Below are 23,065 nucleotides of genomic sequence, written 5' to 3' on the forward strand. Positions count from 1 at the left end.
CTAATTAATTGATGAAGCTATCACCTAAAAGGCTTGTTAATAAATTAACGGGTTGTGAATATTATTAAAAAAAATATAATTAAAATTGCAGACAAAAACAAAAATATGTAATAGATGTTTTATATAAATTATAATGTTAGACAACTAATAAGTTGTTTAATATAAAATAGTTAAATATATCAAAAAATGAAAAATGTATATTAGCTTTATAATTATTAATTTTGGAAAATAAGACCAACCATGTATGTATGTATGTATATAATATGCATGATTTAAGTGTGCGAGTTTCGAATTTTATTTCTTTCTGGCGAATTTCAACTTTTTTTTTTTTTTTTTTTTAAGTTAATTGTTTGGTTCACTATAACACATTTCTCAGTAGTTTTATTTTAATCACTTTTTTTTATATGTTGAAATTAAGTTTTAAGAAAATACAAATTAAATATAATAATTATATTTAAGGGTAGTTATTATATTTTTTTTTTTACAACATGGGTGCTAATTTTATTGCTTTATGATAAGTTTATGTTTTTCAAATTATAGAACATTTTTTTTTTCACCTCACCAAATAAACATTATGATAGATAAATTTTTGATCTAAAATGAAAAAATATATAACCATTTATATTTGTCTATTTATTTGTATTTTACTATAATATTCTGTACATATTTTGTGCATATTTTTATCCTGTCTATAAAATGATATAGCTATATATATTTTTTTTTTTTATTTACAACTTCACACATTTGTTTAATTTCTCATATCTCATAATTATCAATCAGTATATATTTATTCTTCTTTTTTTCAAACTTATTAATTTATATTTTCAAATTTTATATTAATTTATTTATATATAAAACTTATTTTTAATGGAGTTTCCAAAATTAGAAACAGATGATAATGGAAAACTGGAAAATGAAGATCTTATAAATAGCTTTTTTGGGAAAATACAATTTGATAATAATACAAATAAATTAGATAGATTAAAAATATATAGTATATCAACCGAAACAGATTCACGTAAACATTCGAAGCAGTTACAAAATGGAAACATGTTTGAAAAATTACCATATTCAGTGTCATATATAAATGGCAACGAAAAAATAAATAATTATAAATTTAAAAATATGTTAATCAATAACCAAACAAACAATACAGATAATAATGCAGCATTGTACATAAACAATAATCCAATTAAAACAAATGAATCTAAAAATAGAAATAACACATTTCCTTTTCAAAACGATAATATAAATGATGTAATATATGATGAAAACAAAACATGTATAGAAAATATGTCTATTTTTATTAATAATAAAAATAAAAGTAAAATAGATGAAGATAATAACATTTTATTTTGTCAAAAGTTGAAGAATTATGATAATAATTTACAAATAGATGAAAAAAATATAATATCAAATAAACAAAACGAATCTAGAAATAGCTATATTAATCATGATAATATATATGTACCAAATGGATATAATGAAATAGAAAAAAAAATAAAAAGTATTGCATTTATAAATAATTTAAATAAATATAATTATGAATTTAATGAAAATAATATTTTTAATAAATCAAATAATACATTAAAAATGGGTTCTGAATCAAAATATAATAATAATAATAATATCAATTATGATTATGAAAATATATCAAAAAAAATAGATGCAATGGAAAATATAGAAACAATACCATCATATAATAATTCACAAGAAATAAACAAAACATTTCATCCTAATAATTTATCATATATAATAAATAAAGATATTCAAACAACATCTGAAAATTGTCTAAAACAATCTGGTTCCTCATTAAATAACTTTAACGAAATACGTGATAATAATTTTAGCGATTTTTTTATCCAAAATACAAAACAAAATTTGAATCAAAAACATGAATATATTTTTAATAATAATATTTTATATGACAATGATGAAGCAAACAACGGGTTCGAAACAAACAACGGGTTCGAAACAAATAAAGGGTTCAAATGTAAAAAAGACGAAACATCGATAAAAGGAAATAATAGAAATGAACTAAACGAAGATCTAAATGAATATTTGGAAAATGTAATAGGACAAAGCTATTTTTATGATTTAAAAAAAAATAAAATTGTATGTATTGATGAGCAAGAACATGATTCTATTATTAGTTTTGAAAATGAAAAAAATGAATCTAATTTATCATATGATTTTAATAGTAATTTTAATAATAATTCTGTGAATCCAAATATTGTGAATCCCAATTTTATGAATAATGACAAACAACGTGGGCAAGATGTAGATGTAAAAGATATAAACATAAATATGAAACTTTTGAAAACTATATTGTCAACAGAATATAAAAATATGGATAATTTGTTTGATCAATGTAATTATGATTCACATAATCCTGGAAATAATACGAGTTCAGAAATGTTTACATCTAAACAAGATGCAAACAACAAAATATATGATGAACAAACATTTCCAAAATCAAAAAAAAGTATTCTAGAACAACAATATTTAGAAAATTTTATTTTCAATGAATTAATGAAATATGCAGAAATAGGGAAAGAAGAAATAACTGAAAGTGAACTATCCAAAATTAATAGCGAACATAATCAATTTACATCTTTAAATATAAAACCTAGTGAACCAAATAATGATTCTATTATGACATTTTCGAATGAAAGAGATAACAAAAATATCTTAGATAATGAAACAGAAAAGTTCAATAATTTTTTGGAATATAATGAACAAGATGTTAGACAAACTCGTTTTGAAAATAGTTTAAGAAATGTAAATGTAAATGAAAATGAAAAAATAGAATGGGAAAAGAATCAAGGATTTAACACTTTCTGCAATGCTAATGAAACAGACGAACCCAATTTCATAAATCATAAAAATGAACCCAATTTCATAAATCATAAAAATGAACCAAATTTCATAAATCATAAAAATGAACCAAATTTCATAAATCATAAAAATCAAAATGAAGAAAATGGAGAAAAATCATTTATATGTAATAATTACATAAGTGGGGAAATGAATAATAACAATGGTAACAATAATAGTAATAGCAACAATAACAATAATAGTAATAGTAACAATATGTGCACGCATGAAAATAAAGTAGCCAAATTTACTTTAATAGTAAATGTCCCACCAAATACTACTCGAAAAGATTTAATGGCTGTATTTAGCAAATATGGAAATGTAAATTTAACTATGGTTGTTTGTGATAAGCAATCAAGACATCCTAATAAAGAATGGACAGCAACATCAGGATATGCTTTTGTTCGTTTTTCAACAAATATTGAAGCACAAAGAACATTAAATGCTGCAATTTCAGGACAGATACGAATTAAAGGGAGTCGAGTTAGAGCTACTTGGGCAAAAAAAGATTCATATTCAAAAAAAAAAAAAGAATTTAATTTAAAAATTCCATTTTCAGTAGTTATTACTAATGCAGAAGGATTCATATGTTGCATCTGTAAAAATTATTTATCCTATGAACCCATATTATTTCCTTGTTGTTATATATCTTCTTGTTCAGATTGTTTTCAAAATTACATTATAAAAGAAATGAATCAGCAAAATATTAAATGTCCTAATTGTTCATTATTCATTATAGATCCTATTATTAAACTTGATCAAAATTCAAAAGGAATTTTAACTTTGTTATATAAAATATATTATAATATTAAAGTAAAATGTGTATATCAAAATTGTAAATGGATTGGTTTTCATCATCAATATTTTTCTCATATATTTACTTGTAATTTTAATGCAGTTTAGTAATTTTTAAATTAAACTATTATTTAATGGATATAAACTGATTCAAATTTTGCTATATTTTTGTACATAAATAGATAAAGGAAAGAGCATCAATTTGTATATGATTCTAAAGTGAGAGATATTCAAATGGAATTTTTACGATCTCACATCCATTATATTTATACTTATCAACACATACCATATAACCATATATACATATATAGACACATACTAAGAATGCTATCCATTTATTTTTTATATTAACAGGTTTGAAAATTTTATAATTATTTTTTTCTATGCTCTAAATATTTTTTTAATTAAAATCTAGCCATTACTTAATACTAGCCAATTTTTTTTTTTTTTTTTCGACTAGCCATAAAACGGAATAACATTATAAAAATTTGACTTGTTTACATATTTTACACACACATATGTTTTTCTCATCCCGTTTCTTATGATACTTATGATACTTATTATTTGATACATAACTTTCAATTTTTAACGTAATTAGAATAAACATAATTTGGATACTAGTATATATATAAACATACTTATATATTTTTGTGTGTAGAACAAAGTTATAAAATAAAAAGCTTTAAATGTAAAATGTCTCTTTAGTATATTATAATAGAAAAATAAAATATTAAATTTTAACACATATTTTTATGCTTTGTATTTTTTTGGACAAATTAGAATAAAAAAAAAAAAAAAAAAAAATTAAAAATATAAACAGCTTTTTTATTGTTAAGAAAAAAAATAAAATTTATTAAAATTTAATAAGCATATATTTATTATTTGGTGATGGTATGTGGGGGGAAGAATATTAAAATTGATTTGTCACATCAATTACGAGAATATACGATCTTACAAAAAAAAATAAATCGCATTTTTACATTTTTTTTTGTCTCAAAACTACTTATCAAAAATTGTTTGAGCGTATTATCCTTCAAAATAGCCCAATAAAGAATAAAATGGATAGAAATAAAAATATGAAATAAAATAAAATATAGCAAAATGCAGCAAATGTAACAAAATAATGTATATTAATTGGCAAATAACGGCTTAGTTTCTATTTGCATTTATATCGCTTAAGAGTAAATCAATGGCTCTTTCAATATTTCCATTTGCTTGAACCAATGATTTTATGCATTTATTTATATCTGTAAATCCCATCAATTCTAACGAAGTTAATTGATCCTGATATAAAGCAATAAGACGCTCTTGTTCATCATGTTTATTCAAATTATTAGAAGTGACAGTTTTATCTTTTCCTTCATTATTTAAATCAATTTTATCATCTTTCTGTTTTTTTAAATCAAGTTCAGGGTTTATTATATCGGTATTATGTTGTTCTTCACGATTTTGTATATCAGCAGATAAATTTCCATCTTTCTTTTCTTCATTTATATTAACATTTTTTATGACTGAATTATTGTCATTATTATTAACATGTTTATTCGACACATTTACATTATGATTAAATAATGAATTTAATCTATTATTTTGGAAATTTAATATATTCAAATTATTTAACATTTCATTTCCTAAATTACCATTATTTACATTATTATTCATGTTCATATTTTTGTTTAAATTTGACATCATCTGGTTAAACATATTTAATACATTTGAATTTTCATTATTCGGGTTTTGACCCATCAAACTGTTAAATAAGTTAGAATTTAAAAGTCCGTTATTCATTGAAATGTCATTTCCCAATAAACTATTCATTAAATTGGGATCAAACAAATTTCCATTATTCCCAAAAATATTCATAGCGCTATTTTCAAAACGTTTATTCGTTCCGCCATTCGTTCCGCCATTCGTTCCGCCATTCGTTCCGCTATTCGTTCCGCCATTCGTTTTATTATTATTATTATTGATAGCTACATTGCTAGCCGCACCGCTCGATAGCAATGGGTTTTGGGGGTCGGTATTATTTCCAATAGCATTTACAGGGTTTTTATATTTTAACAGCATGTCAAAAAGATTACTTCTAAAAAGATCATTGCTTGGAATTTTCCCATTTTCAATTCCATTATTATCATTAGTATTATTAATTGGAATTAACTTACCTTTGGTTCCTTTATATTTGTTTCCGATTTTATTAATCGGAATAATTTCTCCATTATCATTAAACATATTACTATCTGGAAGTAAATATTTATTTAATCTATTTTCCATGTTTATATTTTTTTGTGAATTATTTTCTTTAGAAGCCCATGGATTTGGAAATGCTTCTGTAGTAGGAGGAGAGGAAGAATTCAAATCATATTCTTTAATTGTATTTTGATTTTTTTCATTAGACATTTCTACAGATGCATACATCGGCTCTTGTATATTATGATACATTCTTCTTAATGTATTAAAACCACCAGGTATAGCTTCAATATTACTAATAGCTCGATCAGTATTTCGCATAAGTTCTTTCATAAGTGATGGATTTTTAATCATTTCAAAGGACTGCTTTAATGTTTGTGAATCATTTAACATATGATTTAATTCAGAATTTTTTTCTCTTAATTTTTGAAGTTGTTTATTTGAATTCATTATTGATTTAAGGAAATCACTATTATCAAACATCGATGAAATTAATTTTGATATATTATCATTTTGTCCCATTTTTCCTAAATCATTATATTCATCTCCTATAGTACTTAATTGTGAACTTGTTATACCAGAATCCAATGCAACATCATTTTCATTCCTTTTTTTATTTAATTTTATTGCATATAATACATCATTAAACATTATATTATATTTTGATAATATTTCCATATCTTTTAATAATCTTCCTCTATATATAATTCTATAATCATTATTATCATTTATTATTTCTTTTAAACTATTTTTTAATTTTTTTATACTTATATTTTTTTCGATTTTACATTTATAAACATTATTATTAGAATTGTTTGTTTTTATTCTAACATAAATATAAGATCCAAAGTCAGGTTGTTGGTGTTCATTATCCCCTTGGGAATTCCTGCCTTTTTCATCCTTTACAATATTATTATTGATTAAATTATTTTTATTATTATGAATAGATGTGATAGACTCACTTTTCAGGGTGTTATCAATGTCTTTAACATCGCTCATTCGATTTTCTTCACATCCTTTTATTGATTCATTTACATTTTGTGCATTTTCAATTTTTTTATTTATATGATCAATAGTATTGTCCTTTCCATTGCTATCTGGAAAAGATACTTTTGAATTCATATAAGATTTATATTTTGCATTATTATTTAGGCTATTATAATCTGTTTTTATATCATTTTTATAATTATTGTCAGATATATCATCATCATCATCCTCTTCTTCATCTGAATGATCAGAATTATTTATAACATAGTTGTATTCACTAAGATTAATTTTTTCATAATCAATAATCTTCTCTTGCGATTCCTTATCGGTCGATGGTCCTAACATATTGTAATGTACTTTTATTATTTTGCTCTGCTTTTTCTCGCTTTTTTTTTATAATATTTTACTTTATTTTGTTTTTTTCTATGCTATTTTGTCAATATAGCTATTTATCGATTTTTATGCTATTTTATATTTTTTCATATAATTTTCTTACTATATTCATATATTTTTCTTACTGTATTCATATATTTTTCTTACTGTATTCATATAATTTTCTTACTGCATTCATATAATTTTCTTACTATATTCTTATTCACACTATTTCTAATTATTTATTTTTTTTTTTTTTCGTGTATTCATCTACTTAATTTTTTTACTTTTTTTTTTTCGCTCAATGATTATGCTTATTAAACGCCTTCTCGACTGTTTTCTTTTCCTACTCTTAATTCTAATTGTTTCATATTAAAAGAGGTGTTCACAAATTATATATACATGCATACATACATACATACATTAACATATGCATATCCGTATATAATACTACTTATTAATATTTATGTCGCATATATTACACATATCATTGTATATATGAATTTAAACAAACATGAGCATAATAACAATTTTGGGAATTACAAAAAAATTATTTGAAAAAAATATTTATAAAAAAAATGAAATAAAATTATTTTTTCCCATAATTTTATGATTTATAAACTAATCATGTCAGTTTGAAATAACTAAAAAATATAATACATTATACTATATATATATAATAAATAAATAATTAAAATTAATATATAATTAAAATTAATATATAATGCATTATGTACATACCTACAATTCCGCATTATTATATATCATAAATGTATATAGTATTATAATACAAACGCGCATACGCACATATTATAAATACATATGTAATGAGGAATATTAATAAATGTTATTATTTCATTCTATGAGCTTCTTTTATTATTTCATCAGTTTGATGTCCTGAAAGGTTTGTAAGTTTCATTTAGTCATATGGAATACTATATACATGTATTATTTATATACAATATATTTTCTCTCCCTCTTTTTAATATAATATATTATTAACATATATGTGAAAGGGACTTAAAATGGGAATACAAAAATTGTAGTAAGCTTGTGTGTTGCTAAAAGGCTTTTAAAACTATTATGCTTCTTTTAACAGCAAATATAGTGATCTTTTTCATTTTCAAGTAAAATTATATTTAAAATTCTGTAACGCATAATCCAATGGTATATTATACATGCATATACATATAACATATACATATACTTTTGTGTGTGAATTTGTATCAAGTATATATTTAAGGATAATATATAAATACATTACACATGTATGTATTTATGTTTTCTTTACTATCATTAAATACGATGTTTTTAATTTCTACAAACGGGAAAAAAAAATCATCATAAACATGTTAAAAAGGTAAATTTTATGCTTTAAAAAAATTGGGTAAAGTATATAATCATTATTCATTTTATTATTTTTTTTATAATAAAATTTAATACGAAAAAAATAAAAAACAAAGCCACATGTATATATACATTACACACCAAATGAAAATAAATGGTTACTTATTCATTTGGTATTAAAAATTAAAATATGCACATAAATAATGTTTAATGATATTTATATAATGTATTATATATGTTTATTTATGCAAGGAAATATAATATACACATTTGTTTAACATTTGCCAATTACAATAATTGACATAATATGGCTAAGGAAACCATACTTTTTATAAAAAAAATTCATAAAAGGAAAACAAATATAAACAAAAAAAATGAAAATCGGGAAAATAAAAAAATACATATATAACTTAATGGAGAAAATATTATTCTTATAAAATTTGTCTTAATCTTTATTTCCACATATATTGCTAGCTATTATTATTTTTTTTTTTTATATTAAAAAAGTGAGAGCAAATTGTGTAATAAAATTATTAACATGTAAGGTAAAAATGTAGATATATTTTTAGCAAGCCAAATTTTATATTCCTTTTGATTATTTGTTATTTATATTTATGACTTTTTAAGGTTTTGTTCATTTTTTACATGAACAAAAGTTACATTTTAAAAGGTTTATATAATACATAAAAATTTTTAACCTTCAATTTTTTGTTTTCGTCTTTCCAAATGTGTGCATTTCTTGTCTTTACAACTTTGGAATTTTATCATAGCATTTGAGTTGTGAATTATATATATATATATATATATATATATATATGTATATTTATTTATTAGGACATTTTTATAATTAAATGGGTAGCATATGTAAAATGGGGTAACTATATGTGTACCATGGTTTATGCTATTAATAGCAATCTCTCAATTTATTGTCACGCTAATATTAGTGAATAATAAAATTTCCTATAGTAATGTACCAAGTTTGAAGGGAATATATATATGTCTTTTTTTAATTTCTACGTTGTAATTAATAATATTTTTTTATAAAAAATAAATATTTAACGATATATTTTGTATATCTTTAATTTTGTATATCTTTAATTTTGTATATCTTTAATTTTGTATATCTTTAATTTTGTACTCTTTCTACGTCCGTAGTGTTACAATAATACATTGTTCTTGATCAGCCATGAAGAAATTATGTTTTTTTTTTTTAATTGTGCAAGTGCGTACAATTTTGAAAGATAAAACCATAAAAAAATGCATATAAAATAAATAAAATTAATCCATTTTACTTTTTCATAATAGCCATTTCTTATATAGTTTTATTTAAAATATTTTTTTTTTAAGGTGTTTATCTAATTTTCAATTTTAAGTAAAAATTTTAGCAAATATGTACATTACTGGTATAGGGTAACAGAACTGTTCTTTATTAATTTGAAGCACTAATATTGTTTTAATGCATGTTGTTTTAAAATAACACATTCATAATATTATAGACAAAGAGCTTATATATATATGTGCGTGTCTGATCGTATATATACTTATTTACCACATTGTAACTATAAAAAAATATAATAAAATGAGTATTTTTTATGTCATATATATTATTATGACCCCTTTTTTTATGAAAGGATATATATGCACAATGAAAAATTATAATAGCGAAAGAAATTTTTTTACACGTAAATTTTATAGTGATCAATTTATACAAATATTCCACAAAGATGATTATCATTTTTTTCGTTTAGTTTTTTTGAAGATTTTAGTCTCTTCAGGTTTTTTAACTAAAACTGTAACGATAGATGTGATCGTAAAAAAACTAGATAATCTGGTTTTTGGAATAAATCAAAAAAATAATAATACATATTTAAAAATTTATGAGGAAATAAAAAATATAACATTGATAGAATATAAACAAATATATGAAAAAAATGAAATAGATATCAAAATTGCAAATGAAATTGAAAAAGAGGTAGCCAAAGAAATTGCATATAACAATGAATTACAAAATGAAAAAAACAAAGATAAACAAGTAAATAAAATGTATAGAAATAAAAGAGATATGTTATCATTTATTCCTTTTACCAAAATAAAAAAATTCTATTATCATAATAATAATACAAGCATTCATCTATTTCTAGAAATATTATACATATCAATAATATCTAGCCATCAATCTTTAGATGATTTCAAAAAAAAAGAAATGATCTTAATGGTATATGAAAATACAGTAAATCAATGGTTAGTTATAAATTTTATTCGAAAAATAATTAAACATAAAGTATCCATAAATACAGGCAGTATATTATTATATATAACGTTAAACAAAAAAAATGATGCAAAAATTAGCAAAGAAGACATTGATAATATTCAAATAGACTTAGAAAATATTTTAAAAAGAGATTTTTATGATATGCTTCCACATGAAATAGGTCATAAAGATTTAGCTTATATGTTTAATAAATTTACAAAATGTTATATTCCCGAAATAAAAATTTTAGGATATAGAACTATGGATGAAAACAAATTAGATGTAGCAATGGACAACATATTAGTTGGTGTGTCAAATAATAATGAAGAAGATAATGAAATTCAATTCAATTCTGGAATAAGACAGAATAAAAAAAATGATGAAGATTTTCATACAAAATTTTTTGAAAAAAAAGAAAATCAAAATAAGATAATAATTCAAATCTTAATAAGTACTACACATAAAAAAGAAGACATAATAGAAGATGAAGAATATGATTCCAATTTTACAGTTGAACAAGTGTATAATATTTTAATAGATAATATAATTAATAAACTTCATTTTTCATTATCATATAAAGTAAGTAATTTTTATATGGCTAAATATATATTTGATGATTCAGAAAATGCAATATTAAATGCTGAGGAAATAAAACATGAAGAAATATCTATGCATATTTTTTTAAAACTTAAATTTGCAATAAATTTTACATTTAAAAACATTAAAAAATATATATTAGCAAATATTAAAAATATTGGAAAATTATATTCTATACATATTTATGGTGCATGTGTTAAAAATAAAATTACAGAAATCATAGATATAGTTGGTCAATTCGGAGAAGGAATAGATAGTAATTTGATAAATAATATTATCATTAATATGAAAACAAATGAAATAGCTGTACATATAAAAGTATATTCGGAAAGTAATAGTACTATAGATAATATCAATCATAATAATCTTTTAAATGTAAATCATAATCAAAATAATAAAAAGAAACTCACTTTTGCAAACGTAGAAGAAGTAAATAATCTAATAAATAGATCAAATTATTTTAATATTATATATTATATAATTGATAGAACTAAAGGAAAACCAAAACCAGTTGATTGTGTAACTTGTAGATATTATAAATATCATTATACTATTTTATTTATTGCAGGTATTATACCATCTTTAATAATTTTATTGACATTTTATATAATATGCTATTGCAAAATAAAAAAATGTAAAAACTCAAAAAATATTTGTTCAAATAAACTTGCATACATATTCCCTAAATTATTTTATGTCAAAACTGCTTCAAATACATACAAAAGATTAAGTAAAGCGCGTATAGAAATTATGCTTTTAAGACAAAAACAAAATAATAATAATATCCATAAAACAACTAGCCATAAACAAATTATAAAAAAAAAAAAAAAAAAAAAGTGCTAAAAATATTAATAATACTAACACACAATAATTTAAATACACCTGAATAAACAACATTAGTGTAATTTTTACACTATTAATTAAGGAAAATTACCTGAACATTATAATACGAACTATTGTATACATTCCTTCTATTTAAAAAAAGAAGCCACTCTCACATATATTATCAAGTTTGTTTTGTATCGTATTATTGTAGTATTTATCCAAACAAATTTATTAAAACCTCTTAATTAATTCTCAATGTTATATAGATATTAAGTTATTTATATGCACAAGGGATAAAATACGTTAATATATATTGATCCTCCAATTTGAAAACAATAAAAATACAAAATTAACATTTTTATTAAGGAAAAATATAAAGTAATAAATATGAATATATATATATCTAATATAATAGATTGGTTGTAATAGGAAAATTTTGTATTTTTCTCTCGTGTGTTTTTTTCCATTTCCCTTTACCCCATTCCATTGTATACACACCAAAAATATTTTAAAACATAAAATAGCCATATCCACATTATTATATGTATTAATATAGCATGAATAATATTAATAAATTTAAATATATTATTGTACCAATACATATATATAATATATATTTTCCTTTCTATGAAAATGTGTGGATGGATAGTGAGAGTTATGTTTTATACATAGCAATACTTTTATTATTGTTATATAAAATAACATTTTTTTTTAATATTAACATGAACATGTCATAATTTTTCACATATTAAATATTCTGTTCATATATTTTATTCACTGAAATAACTATTATTCATATAATGATAAATAAATATACACACTCATAATTATGACAATTTTAGTAATACTTCCTTATAATTTTATTTGCTATTATTTAAAAAATTTTCCTTCTTTCTTATTTATTATTTTTTTATTTTATTTTACTTTATTTTATTTTTTTTTTTTTTTTTTATTTCCTTTTCTTGTTCTTTACCATAAGATTAATTTTTGCGTATGTAAAGGTCGAATTGCCCCATTAGTATTTTTTATTTTCCCTTTTATATATGTACGTTCATAATATATTTTTTTCTTTTGTATTATTATATTTTTTTCATTTATGCATATCACTTTTTTACATAATTATTATTTATTTTATGTTATTTATTATTTTTTTTTACAAAAATGTCTTGTTTTCCGTAAAAACATATTGAAAATAATTCTACATAAAAAAGTCATTTTATTGTTTTCCTTTTTGTGAAGCAATTAATAAAAAGGGTAATTATATTGATCTAATTGAGGGTTGAAAAATAGTCGAATATGAACAACACAGAAAGGTTACACACTCAGACATAGGTTGATAAATTAATAGATGAACATGCATATATAAATGTATACCATATATATATACATACATACATGCATACATAGATATAATATATAAGTGTGTGTGCATATACGTTTCCTCATATTAGTGACGGTAAATATATATATCTTCATGTGAAGAATTTTCTCACAATTGAGAGTGGATTAATAAAAAAATATACATGTATATCCCCATGCGCAGATATATTTGAATTAAAGCGTATAATGAACAGGGGGTGACGAAAAAAAAAAAAAAAAAAAAAGGTAAACTATGTTGGGTGGTAAATATTTAAACTTAAAGCTTTTCAGCGAAAAAAAAGACGCCTTAACAAGTATATCTTCTGAAAATAATATACAAAAAAACAATAAGACAGATTTTGAGAATATGGAAACTAATGATAACACAAATCAAGATCAAAGAAAACTATATAGTAGAGATAAAAGAATTATACATGAAGGGTGGCTAAATAAATGGACCAATATAATAGGGAATTATAGGCCTAGATATTTTGTTTTAGAAAATGGAATTTTAAGATATTCAATCGATAAATATTTACCAACAAAAGAAACTTTTGTTTTATCTCATTGCAAAATAAGGGTATGTCCTGGTGATCCTTTACATTTTGAGATCGACACAATTGAACAAGGAATATTATATTTAAAAGCTAATTTTCCAGAAGATAAACATAAATGGTATATATCTTTTAAAAGGGCCCAACTTAATTATTCACAAGGAAATTATACACACAATAAAAAACAGAATTATATTCATCTTAATAATTTAAATGGTTCAACAAATTCTGAATTTTTAAAAAATATAATTAAAAATACTAATGAATATATGAAAAAACAATCAATAAGTTATATTTTGAAAAATAATGAATATACAAATTCTTCCAATTTAACATTACACAATGAGGAGGTAAAGAAAACACACTCTACTACAACTATTTTAGGAACAATTAATAAAGAAGTTATAAATGATACTATTAGTGGTAAAAACAATAAGAATGATGTTAATTTTTGTGACAATCAAAATGAAATAAAAGAACAATTAATTCAAGAACGTGGTTCTAATCTCTACACACCTAACTATGAAATACAAGAAATAAAAATAGATAAAGAAAAAGAACATATTGGAGGAAAAATAAAAAATAAAATGAAAAATAAAATAAAAAATATTGAAGAATTGTTTATAAATTCAACCGATTTTGAAGATAAAAATCCAACACTTTGTCTTATGGAAAATATTGTTACTTTAAGAGAAATAATTAGAGATTTAATAGAATATTCAGAATATGATAAAGCTAAATTAATTTTAAATAAAATAAAATCAGAAAATAATTTTAAAATGAATAATGATGACATACCTATTTTATTATATAAACTATATTCTTCAATTGAATATATTGATATTGTTGTTGAAAAATATATTAACTGTTCAGAATTTTTATTAAAAGAAGAAAATATGCAATCAAAAGTTATGAACAAGTCATTAAAATTATTGGCTAAAGAAAATTATTTTCTTGAAAAATCAAAAGATATTCAAAAAAATATTAACAATTCAAAAGAAAAAGAAGACAAAAAAAAAAATCAAACATTATTTTTTGAAAATAATCAAGAAACTGAAGATGAGATAGAACAAAATGATGATAGTGATTTATTCTTTGATTGTGATGATGACGATTCTTACAATGGTGAAGAAAATGGAATTATAAACACGTATACACAAACAACTATTTGTAAGAACGATAATAGCAATAGTAATGATAATGATATGGTTGATAGTAGCGTTAGTTTAGAAAACACAAATGTGGAAAGCATAGATATTGAAGACAGCCAAATTGGTAAAAAAATTAAAAACGGCAAAGAAAATGAGGATAATGATAAAAAAAACGAAACAATATGTTATGATAACAACAAATCAATTAATAGGATAGAAATCGAAAAAGAAATACCAATTCAAGAGGATAATAACAAAAATAAAGATAAATTTGAATCAAAAAATGAAGAATGTTATTCAATCGATAGATGTGAAAATACCAAAATGGAAAATTGTATAAGTAGTAGTGATGATGAGAATGACGATAGAAATATGCTAATAAATATGTGCAATCGAAAAAATAAGAAATCACTAAATTTTAGGAATATAGATATATATACAGATAAAAGTATTAAGAGACGAACAAAATTACCTAGCCCAAGAACAGATATAAAAATAAGTATGTGGTCTTTATTAAAAGATTGTATTGGAAAAGATTTATCACGTATTGGAATGCCAATTTATTTAAATGAACCGTCATCATTCCTTCAAAGATTAGCTGAAGATTTCCAATATATATATTTATTAAAGCATGCATCTAATCAAATAGAAAGTACTAGTAGATTAGCATTTGTAACAGCATTTACAATATCTCCATATGCTTCAGTAATTGGTCGAACATTTAAACCTTTTAATCCATTATTAGGAGAAACATATGAATTAACACACAGAAATTTTTATTTTTTATCTGAGCAAGTAGTTCATCACCCTCCTATTACTGCATATCATTGTCATAATGAATATATGGAAAATTTTGCTAGCATTATAGTAAATGTACAAATATTGGGAAAATCTGTTGAAGTGATTACACCTGGATATAGTCATCTTTTATTAAAATTAAAAAAAAAAAAAAAATCTTCTCCAACTTCTAGCGTAGCTGATAATAAAACTGTAGATAAAACTATAGATAAAACTAGTGAAAAAAAAACAAACCAACATATTAACATGGATAATAAAAAAAATAATAATTATTATTATGGAAATAAAAAAATAGACTCGGAAATTATTAGGAAAAAGGAATCGTCAAACGGTTTATTTCCTGTAGACATCGAAAAAAATGAAAATGAAGATGAGAATGAAGATGAGAATGAAGATGAGAATGAAGATGAGAATGAGAATGAAGATGAGAATGAAGATGAAGATGAAAATGAAGATGAAGATGAGAACACGGCCAAGTTTAACACTCCTAATAACAATAAAGAGGTGGTAAAGGAAAGTAATGAATATGTTGAAGAAGATGGAACCGAACATTATACTTATCAACGAGCTAATATGATTATACATAATATAATATTCGGAAAAATATGGGTAGAATTGTATGGAAATATATTAATAAGAAATCATAATAATGGTGATTTTTCTATTGTTAGCTATTTAAAAAAAGGATGGTTTGATAATGAAATACATAAAATAAGAGGAATAGTATGTGATAGATTTAAAAATGTAATATTTTATATTTATGGAAAATGGTCACAAGAAATATATATTGCTTATGTAAAAAATTTAAAAAAAATGAATTATGATACATATTTTTTTAATGAAGATGGAACAGAAAATTCAAATTATTTTAATAGAAACAATTTAAATGAATTTATTAATAATTTTGATTGGAAATTTTATGAAGATAATATAAATAATTTACATTCTATATGTGTTTGGAAAGCACAAACAAAACCAAAAAATAATGAACTTTATTATGGTTTTAATAATATGACTATGGAATTAAATGAAATTTCACCTGAATATGACAGGTCAAAAGGAGCTTCAATAGCTTGTACTGATAGCCGATTTAGACCTGACCAAAGAAATTATGAAAATGGAAATATCGAAATTGCTATGGATGAAAAACATCGATTAGAAAATAAACAAAGAATGAATGCAAAAAAATTTACAAAAAATAATCCATATAAGCCTAAATGGTTTACCAAAAACAAAGACCCTATTTATAAAGACAAAGAAATATATCTATTTAATAATACATATTGGGAAACTAAGAAAAATCGAAAATTTACCGATACACCTGATATATTCTAGAGATTATCATTGTCACTTATATTTATTCTTAAATTTATGTCCATATATTATTACACATGTGTGTGAGAAGGAAGATATATACATATGCATATGCATATACATATACATATACATATATATATATATATTTACGTTTCCATCAATTTCCATTTCTTTTGCATTCTCACAAGTGGTACGTTACATATACGATTGGCATACTATACATACACTTGGTATTTGTTTGATATAAATTCCTGATATTTTATTATTTTTACCAAGATATCGAAAGGTATTAAAAATAGACGGGCTTATGTGAGTCAGCTTAAGAGCTTTTGTGGCTAGCTAAAATGTTTTGTAAACATAGTAAAAAAAATGAATAAACAGGTGACCAAATAATGACACAAAATAATGACACAAATAGACAAGACCAAATAATAAGACCAAATAATAAGACCAAATGGACAAGATCAAATAATAAGACCAAATGAACAAGACCCTTGAATTAACCAACAATAAACATGCAACAGCATATTTATTATTATATAAATTTGTTATAAATACATATTTAATCAACGCATTATTTTAATATATTTATATATATTATTTTTTTTTTAAGAAATGCTTTATAATAATTTTTTAAGTATATCATTTTTATTATTGGCATTTTTACAACCATAATAATGCGAGTATTTGTGATATTTTTACATGCATATGTATGTTTCAAAAAAAAAAAAAAAAAAAAAAAAATATATAAAATATATAAAATAATATAATATAATATAATATAATTTATAATTTTTTTATATAATTTAATTCCCTTGTGAAAAATTAAGACTTCATTTTTTATTATATGTTTATTCTTTTTTTTTGTCTATTTAACTAAATGAAATTTTTTTGTAAACCATAAAAATATATATTGTTATATGATGTCGTATTTAAGGAAAATACGCAAAAATAATATATATATGGCATTTAATTTGTATTATATAATTTTTTTAACAAATGTATATATATATTAAAAAAAAAACAAATAATATGTCCTCATATTTGTATCTTCATATTATTAAATAAGATATAAATTAATTTTTTTTTTAATTTAAACAAAAATGAAGAAAGAAAAAATGGAAAACTATATTTTATTTGAAGGAGAAAATGAGTATAATTAATATAAAAAAAAAAGACATAATTTGTAATGTATATTTTATACATGTATGTATGTGTCCATTTTGCTTTGTTCTCCATAATTTATATTATATTATTTTCTTAAATTTTTCAATGTAGAATAAAATATGATCGTTTTGGATATGATGGTTTTGATGAAAGAGTATCAGACATAAAGTCGCCATATATTAAAGCACGAAACAATTTAAGTGAAAAGGGACAAATAAAGAAACTGGTTCTAGGCAATAATATCGGCTTTAATCAAAATACTTTAGTAATAAAAAATACATATATATATTCTATTTCATGCAAGAAAATTTTGAGTTTTTAGTTTATATGTTTATTTTCGTTTTTATTCCTTCTTATATTGTTATTTTCATTTTTTAAAATACAGAAAAAAATACCAAAATCGGGACAACATTATCTTGACTCAGTAAGCACAATGTATAATCATTTTTGGTTTCATTATTAGTATCATTTATAATATATTTTTATAATTTTATTATTTCTATCTTCTTTTTATTATTTATACCAGAAAGATGATGGTCGGAAAATGAGTGATTCTCTTTGTCAACTACAAAGCGATTTAAATATTATTAGTCAAGTTCGAAAAAAAAAAAAAAAAAATTATAAGCATGCTCGTATATGTACAAACTTATTTTTAACCATATAAAACCATAAATAATATTTTCAATATTAATAAAATACGTATCTTTTAATGTCACTAAACTTTTTTTATTTTATTAAAATTTTTATAGCACAACATGAAATATCATTTAAATGGTGAAGATGATAAAAGACGCAATAAAATTCCTATGCTTTGGGTTTACAATTATAAAACAATTTACTCTACTTAAGACAAAAAAATAATATAAAAACAAATATAACCATTATTCAAATAATAGCACATTTATTCATATCGTATTGTTTCTTTTTTTTTTCTTTTTTTTTTCTTTTTTTTTTCATAATATTTATAGAGAGCATTCAAATGACATAAGGGTCAATGCAAATATGAACTTTATAAATAATATGATATAAAAAAAGTTGAAATTATTAAATGACATTCTTATAATTATTCATCATTATGACTACTAGTTTATATTGTCTTGTTTTATATCATTAATTTATTGTGTTTTAATTTTTTGTTACTATACAATTATATATTCTTATTATAATTTTTTGTAAACTCTTTCAAAATATACAACTTTTTTATTTTTACACATTATTTTTATCTTTAATAATTTATTATAATTTTATAAAATAGGTAGTATTTATTAAAATTGTAGGTGTGTTGTATTACCCCTTTTTTTAAGCCCATGAGACAAGCTTTATTTAACTAGAATGTTTATGAAAGCATATAAAAGGGTTTTTTACTTTGCTTTTTTTTACTTTTCTTTGCTTTGCTTTCTCTTTTTCTCTTTTATAAATAACACTCCTACGCACACATATGCACATTTTGAAATAACAAATCAAATTGACAATACACAAAGTAATAATTAAACAAAGTGTAAAAAAAGCTAAATTATTAGACTAATACAAGTGTGTAACTTATACATATATTTGATGGCTTGTAAAACGCTTGTTCTTTTAATAGTATATTTCTACATGACCAGTAAGAATATAGCAATAAAAAGTGTAACAATAATAAAATAAAAAGTGAAACAATAATAAAATAAAAATATAGTTTTAAGCTATATAGCTAATAATGGTGAGTTTTTTTTTTTTTTATGATATCTCATGTTAATAATATTATTTCTTGTTCATAAAATATTTATACATATTCCATACATGCAAAGTATGTAAGACATTTTTTAACCTAAAAGTGTGTGCAATATAGAGAAAATAATATATTTAGTGAAAATATAATTTATACCAGAAATACTCAAAAAATTGAATTCCTAAAAATTGTTCTATATAAAAGAAAAAAATAGTTTATATTTATTATTTAATAATTATTCATTTTTCCGTGACTATTATTATTTTTTCTGTCTTATATAAATACCTATGATATGCTTATTATTATATGCAAGAATATATCTGCATACATACATTATATATGCGCATATATTGTTATAAACCTGTCTGTTAATATTTTTAAAACCAAAACCTGTCTTATTCATTTTTTTTTTTATCCTTATAAAAGCTACCTACTATATAAAGATAAATATTTTTTTCATTTTTTTTTGTAACAAGCTAAAATGTGTGTGTGTTTTTTTGCTTTTTTCTTCCAAATTGTTCAATTATTTTAATATATATCAATTGTTAATCATTAATAAATATTTATTTATGAATTTATATTTTGCTTAGGATTTATTTTGTTACAATTTTTTTTCCTACATTAAAATTGTATTTTGCAAAGCTTGTAGTTGAATTTATTACTAATATAAAATATTTATTTAAAAAACGAGAATATATATATTTATATATATACACATGTCAATTGTTGATATATCATTTTATTCTTAGTTTTGTTTTTATATTGTCCATATTTTTCTTACATTTACATGTAAATAAAGATATAATAATAAATTATATTGTTATTTTTGAAATAGCAGGATTATTTTCTCGCGTTTTTTCATTCTTACGCAATTTTTATTTTTGTGATTTTCCTTTTCATTTATTTCTATACAAATATATAATAAATATGGACGGTTCATATAATATAGGAAATACTTTAAATTCTTCTAGACTTATAGAAGATCCTCAATACAATATAAATGCAAACAATTTTGGATACAACAGCATGAATGCCAATTATTTAATGAATGGAACTGGATTGGCAAATGGGTATAATAATAATAGTGAGTATGTTATGGATGGAGAGAAATATAAAGCAGATATAATGGACCAATACAAATTAGAGCAATCCTTAAACCGTTATAATAATACAATACCAATACATAGTGTTATGCAAACACATCCAACTGATCATATGAATATGCAAGGAATGAAAACTCATTTAGATACTACTGGGCTTGAAAGTTATCGAAATTTAATGAATTATAATAATACCCAACATAGTATTCAAGCTAATCAAATGCCATATGATATGGAAGGGTACAATAATAATAGTATTAATAACAATAATGGTGAGGCTATGTATATGAATCCAAATACTTCCGACATGTTTCCTACTGATTATATTAACAATTTACCAGGCCCAGATACAGAAACAATGTTATATTCAAATAGTTTTAATTTTCCCAACACAGATTATAACACAAGTATGCATAATAATAACAATTATTATGGAAATTCACAATATCCTATGCCTATATTCGAAAATATGAACAACCCCAAAATGTATATGCAACATATGGATCAAAACCAAGCCATAGATTCTGCAATGCCTAAAATGGGCCATGCATGTAGCATTAGAAAAATGCCTGTTGTAAATAAAAGAAGAAGTAAACAAAAAAAATTATTTCCTTGTTGTTAAAAATAAAATTCCTTTTGGATATTTTTTTTTTTGTATGATCATGAAAGGAATAACAAACAGTAGTTTATCATTCATGAGAATTTTGTATCTATGTTTGTATTACTCATATTGAGAATTATTCTTTCCTTTCATTGTTAAAAAAAAACTAATTCCAATGTGTATTTATCTTAGCATTGTTTTATTTTGTCTATTATAGTTCATACTGCATATTATGCACCATATTTTGGCTGACATTATATATATACACACATTTTGTATTTCCTTTTTAACATAAAGAATGTATTTATAAAATTAAACATAAAAAAAAATGTGCATATTTTATATTTTAGAAAATGTTCTTTCATTAAAATATGTATTTAAACTCTCACAATTAATTGTTTGATTGGAATAGTCTCCTATAGTTTATCCATTTATAGAATAAAGCAAAATATATATTATGATGTAATATATAGTTATATATGTGCAGATATCTATTTTGTTATGCAAGAAAATAGAAAAGGCATATGTTTCGAGTGATAAAATTATTAATTATAGGAAATACCACTATTTTATCATAATATATTAGAAATCTTTATATTGAATAAATGTTATTGTTTCATTTTTATACTTTATGCCGTTGTAGAAAACGAGTTTCATATTTAAATAAAATGAAAATGTTGAATTATAAAGGGAAAAAAAAAAAATATGCTACTAATGAATAAATAAATAAATATGCTAGTAATGAATGAATGAATATGCTAGTAATAAATGAATGAATGAATGAATGAATAATAAAATAGGGGCGACAAAATTTGATCAATCATAAAATGGTATAAAAAAAATTTCAACATCACATTTATAAAATAATAGGTGATTGATTTATTCCCTCCAATTTTTTTTATTTCTTCATACATTTTTTAATAATTAATTTTGTTGGGTCATTTCAATTTTTTGTGATTATATTATTTTTAAAAATTATAAGTTTTTTTTTTTTTTTTTTAACTCTATACTTTTGTTTTATAAAAAGGGGTACAAAAATAATTACCAGATTTAAACATTTATATATGTATAA

General features: G+C 21.8%; 6 protein-coding genes across 6 annotated transcripts; 5 read left to right on the plus strand and 1 right to left on the minus strand.

Moving 5' to 3' along the window:
• Positions 1 to 867: 867 nt before the first annotated feature.
• On the plus strand, positions 868 to 3,780 carry PY17X_0917800 (erythrocyte membrane protein; the record flags this gene model as incomplete). The annotated part of the gene is made up of 1 exon (XM_718721.2): positions 868 to 3,780. One exon carries the CDS (start codon positions 868 to 870, stop codon positions 3,778 to 3,780), a length of 2,913 nt encoding a protein of 970 aa, XP_723814.2.
• Positions 3,781 to 4,821: 1,041 nt separating this feature from the next.
• Positions 4,822 to 7,191, minus strand: PY17X_0917900 (ubiquitin-like protein, putative; the record flags this gene model as incomplete). The annotated part of the gene is made up of 1 exon (XM_718722.1): positions 4,822 to 7,191. One exon carries the CDS (start codon positions 7,189 to 7,191, stop codon positions 4,822 to 4,824), a length of 2,370 nt encoding a protein of 789 aa, XP_723815.1.
• Positions 7,192 to 10,144: 2,953 nt separating this feature from the next.
• On the plus strand, positions 10,145 to 12,256 carry PY17X_0918000 (conserved Plasmodium protein, unknown function; the record flags this gene model as incomplete). The annotated part of the gene is made up of 1 exon (XM_022955971.1): positions 10,145 to 12,256. The coding sequence occupies one exon, from the start codon at positions 10,145 to 10,147 to the stop codon at positions 12,254 to 12,256; it is 2,112 nt and encodes a 703-aa protein (XP_022812175.1).
• Positions 12,257 to 13,850: 1,594 nt separating this feature from the next.
• Positions 13,851 to 17,435, plus strand: PY17X_0918100 (oxysterol-binding protein, putative; the record flags this gene model as incomplete). The annotated part of the gene is made up of 1 exon (XM_719352.2): positions 13,851 to 17,435. One exon carries the CDS (start codon positions 13,851 to 13,853, stop codon positions 17,433 to 17,435), a length of 3,585 nt encoding a protein of 1,194 aa, XP_724445.2.
• Positions 17,436 to 18,520: 1,085 nt separating this feature from the next.
• PY17X_0918200 (conserved Plasmodium protein, unknown function) lies at positions 18,521 to 19,432 on the plus strand (the record flags this gene model as incomplete). Its single annotated transcript, XM_022955972.1, has 5 exons — positions 18,521 to 18,570; positions 18,696 to 18,849; positions 18,970 to 19,008; positions 19,111 to 19,179; positions 19,334 to 19,432. The coding sequence occupies 5 exons, from the start codon at positions 18,521 to 18,523 to the stop codon at positions 19,430 to 19,432; spliced, it is 411 nt and encodes a 136-aa protein (XP_022812176.1).
• A 1,787-nt stretch (positions 19,433 to 21,219) lies between these two features.
• PY17X_0918300 (uncharacterized protein) lies at positions 21,220 to 22,014 on the plus strand (the record flags this gene model as incomplete). Its single annotated transcript, XM_722953.2, has 1 exon — positions 21,220 to 22,014. The coding sequence occupies one exon, from the start codon at positions 21,220 to 21,222 to the stop codon at positions 22,012 to 22,014; it is 795 nt and encodes a 264-aa protein (XP_728046.2).
• Between the last annotated feature and the right edge of the window lie 1,051 nt (positions 22,015 to 23,065).

This window comes from Plasmodium yoelii (assembly GCF_900002385.2).
Source record: "Plasmodium yoelii strain 17X genome assembly, chromosome: 9".
NCBI lineage: Eukaryota > Apicomplexa > Aconoidasida > Haemosporida > Plasmodiidae > Plasmodium > Plasmodium yoelii.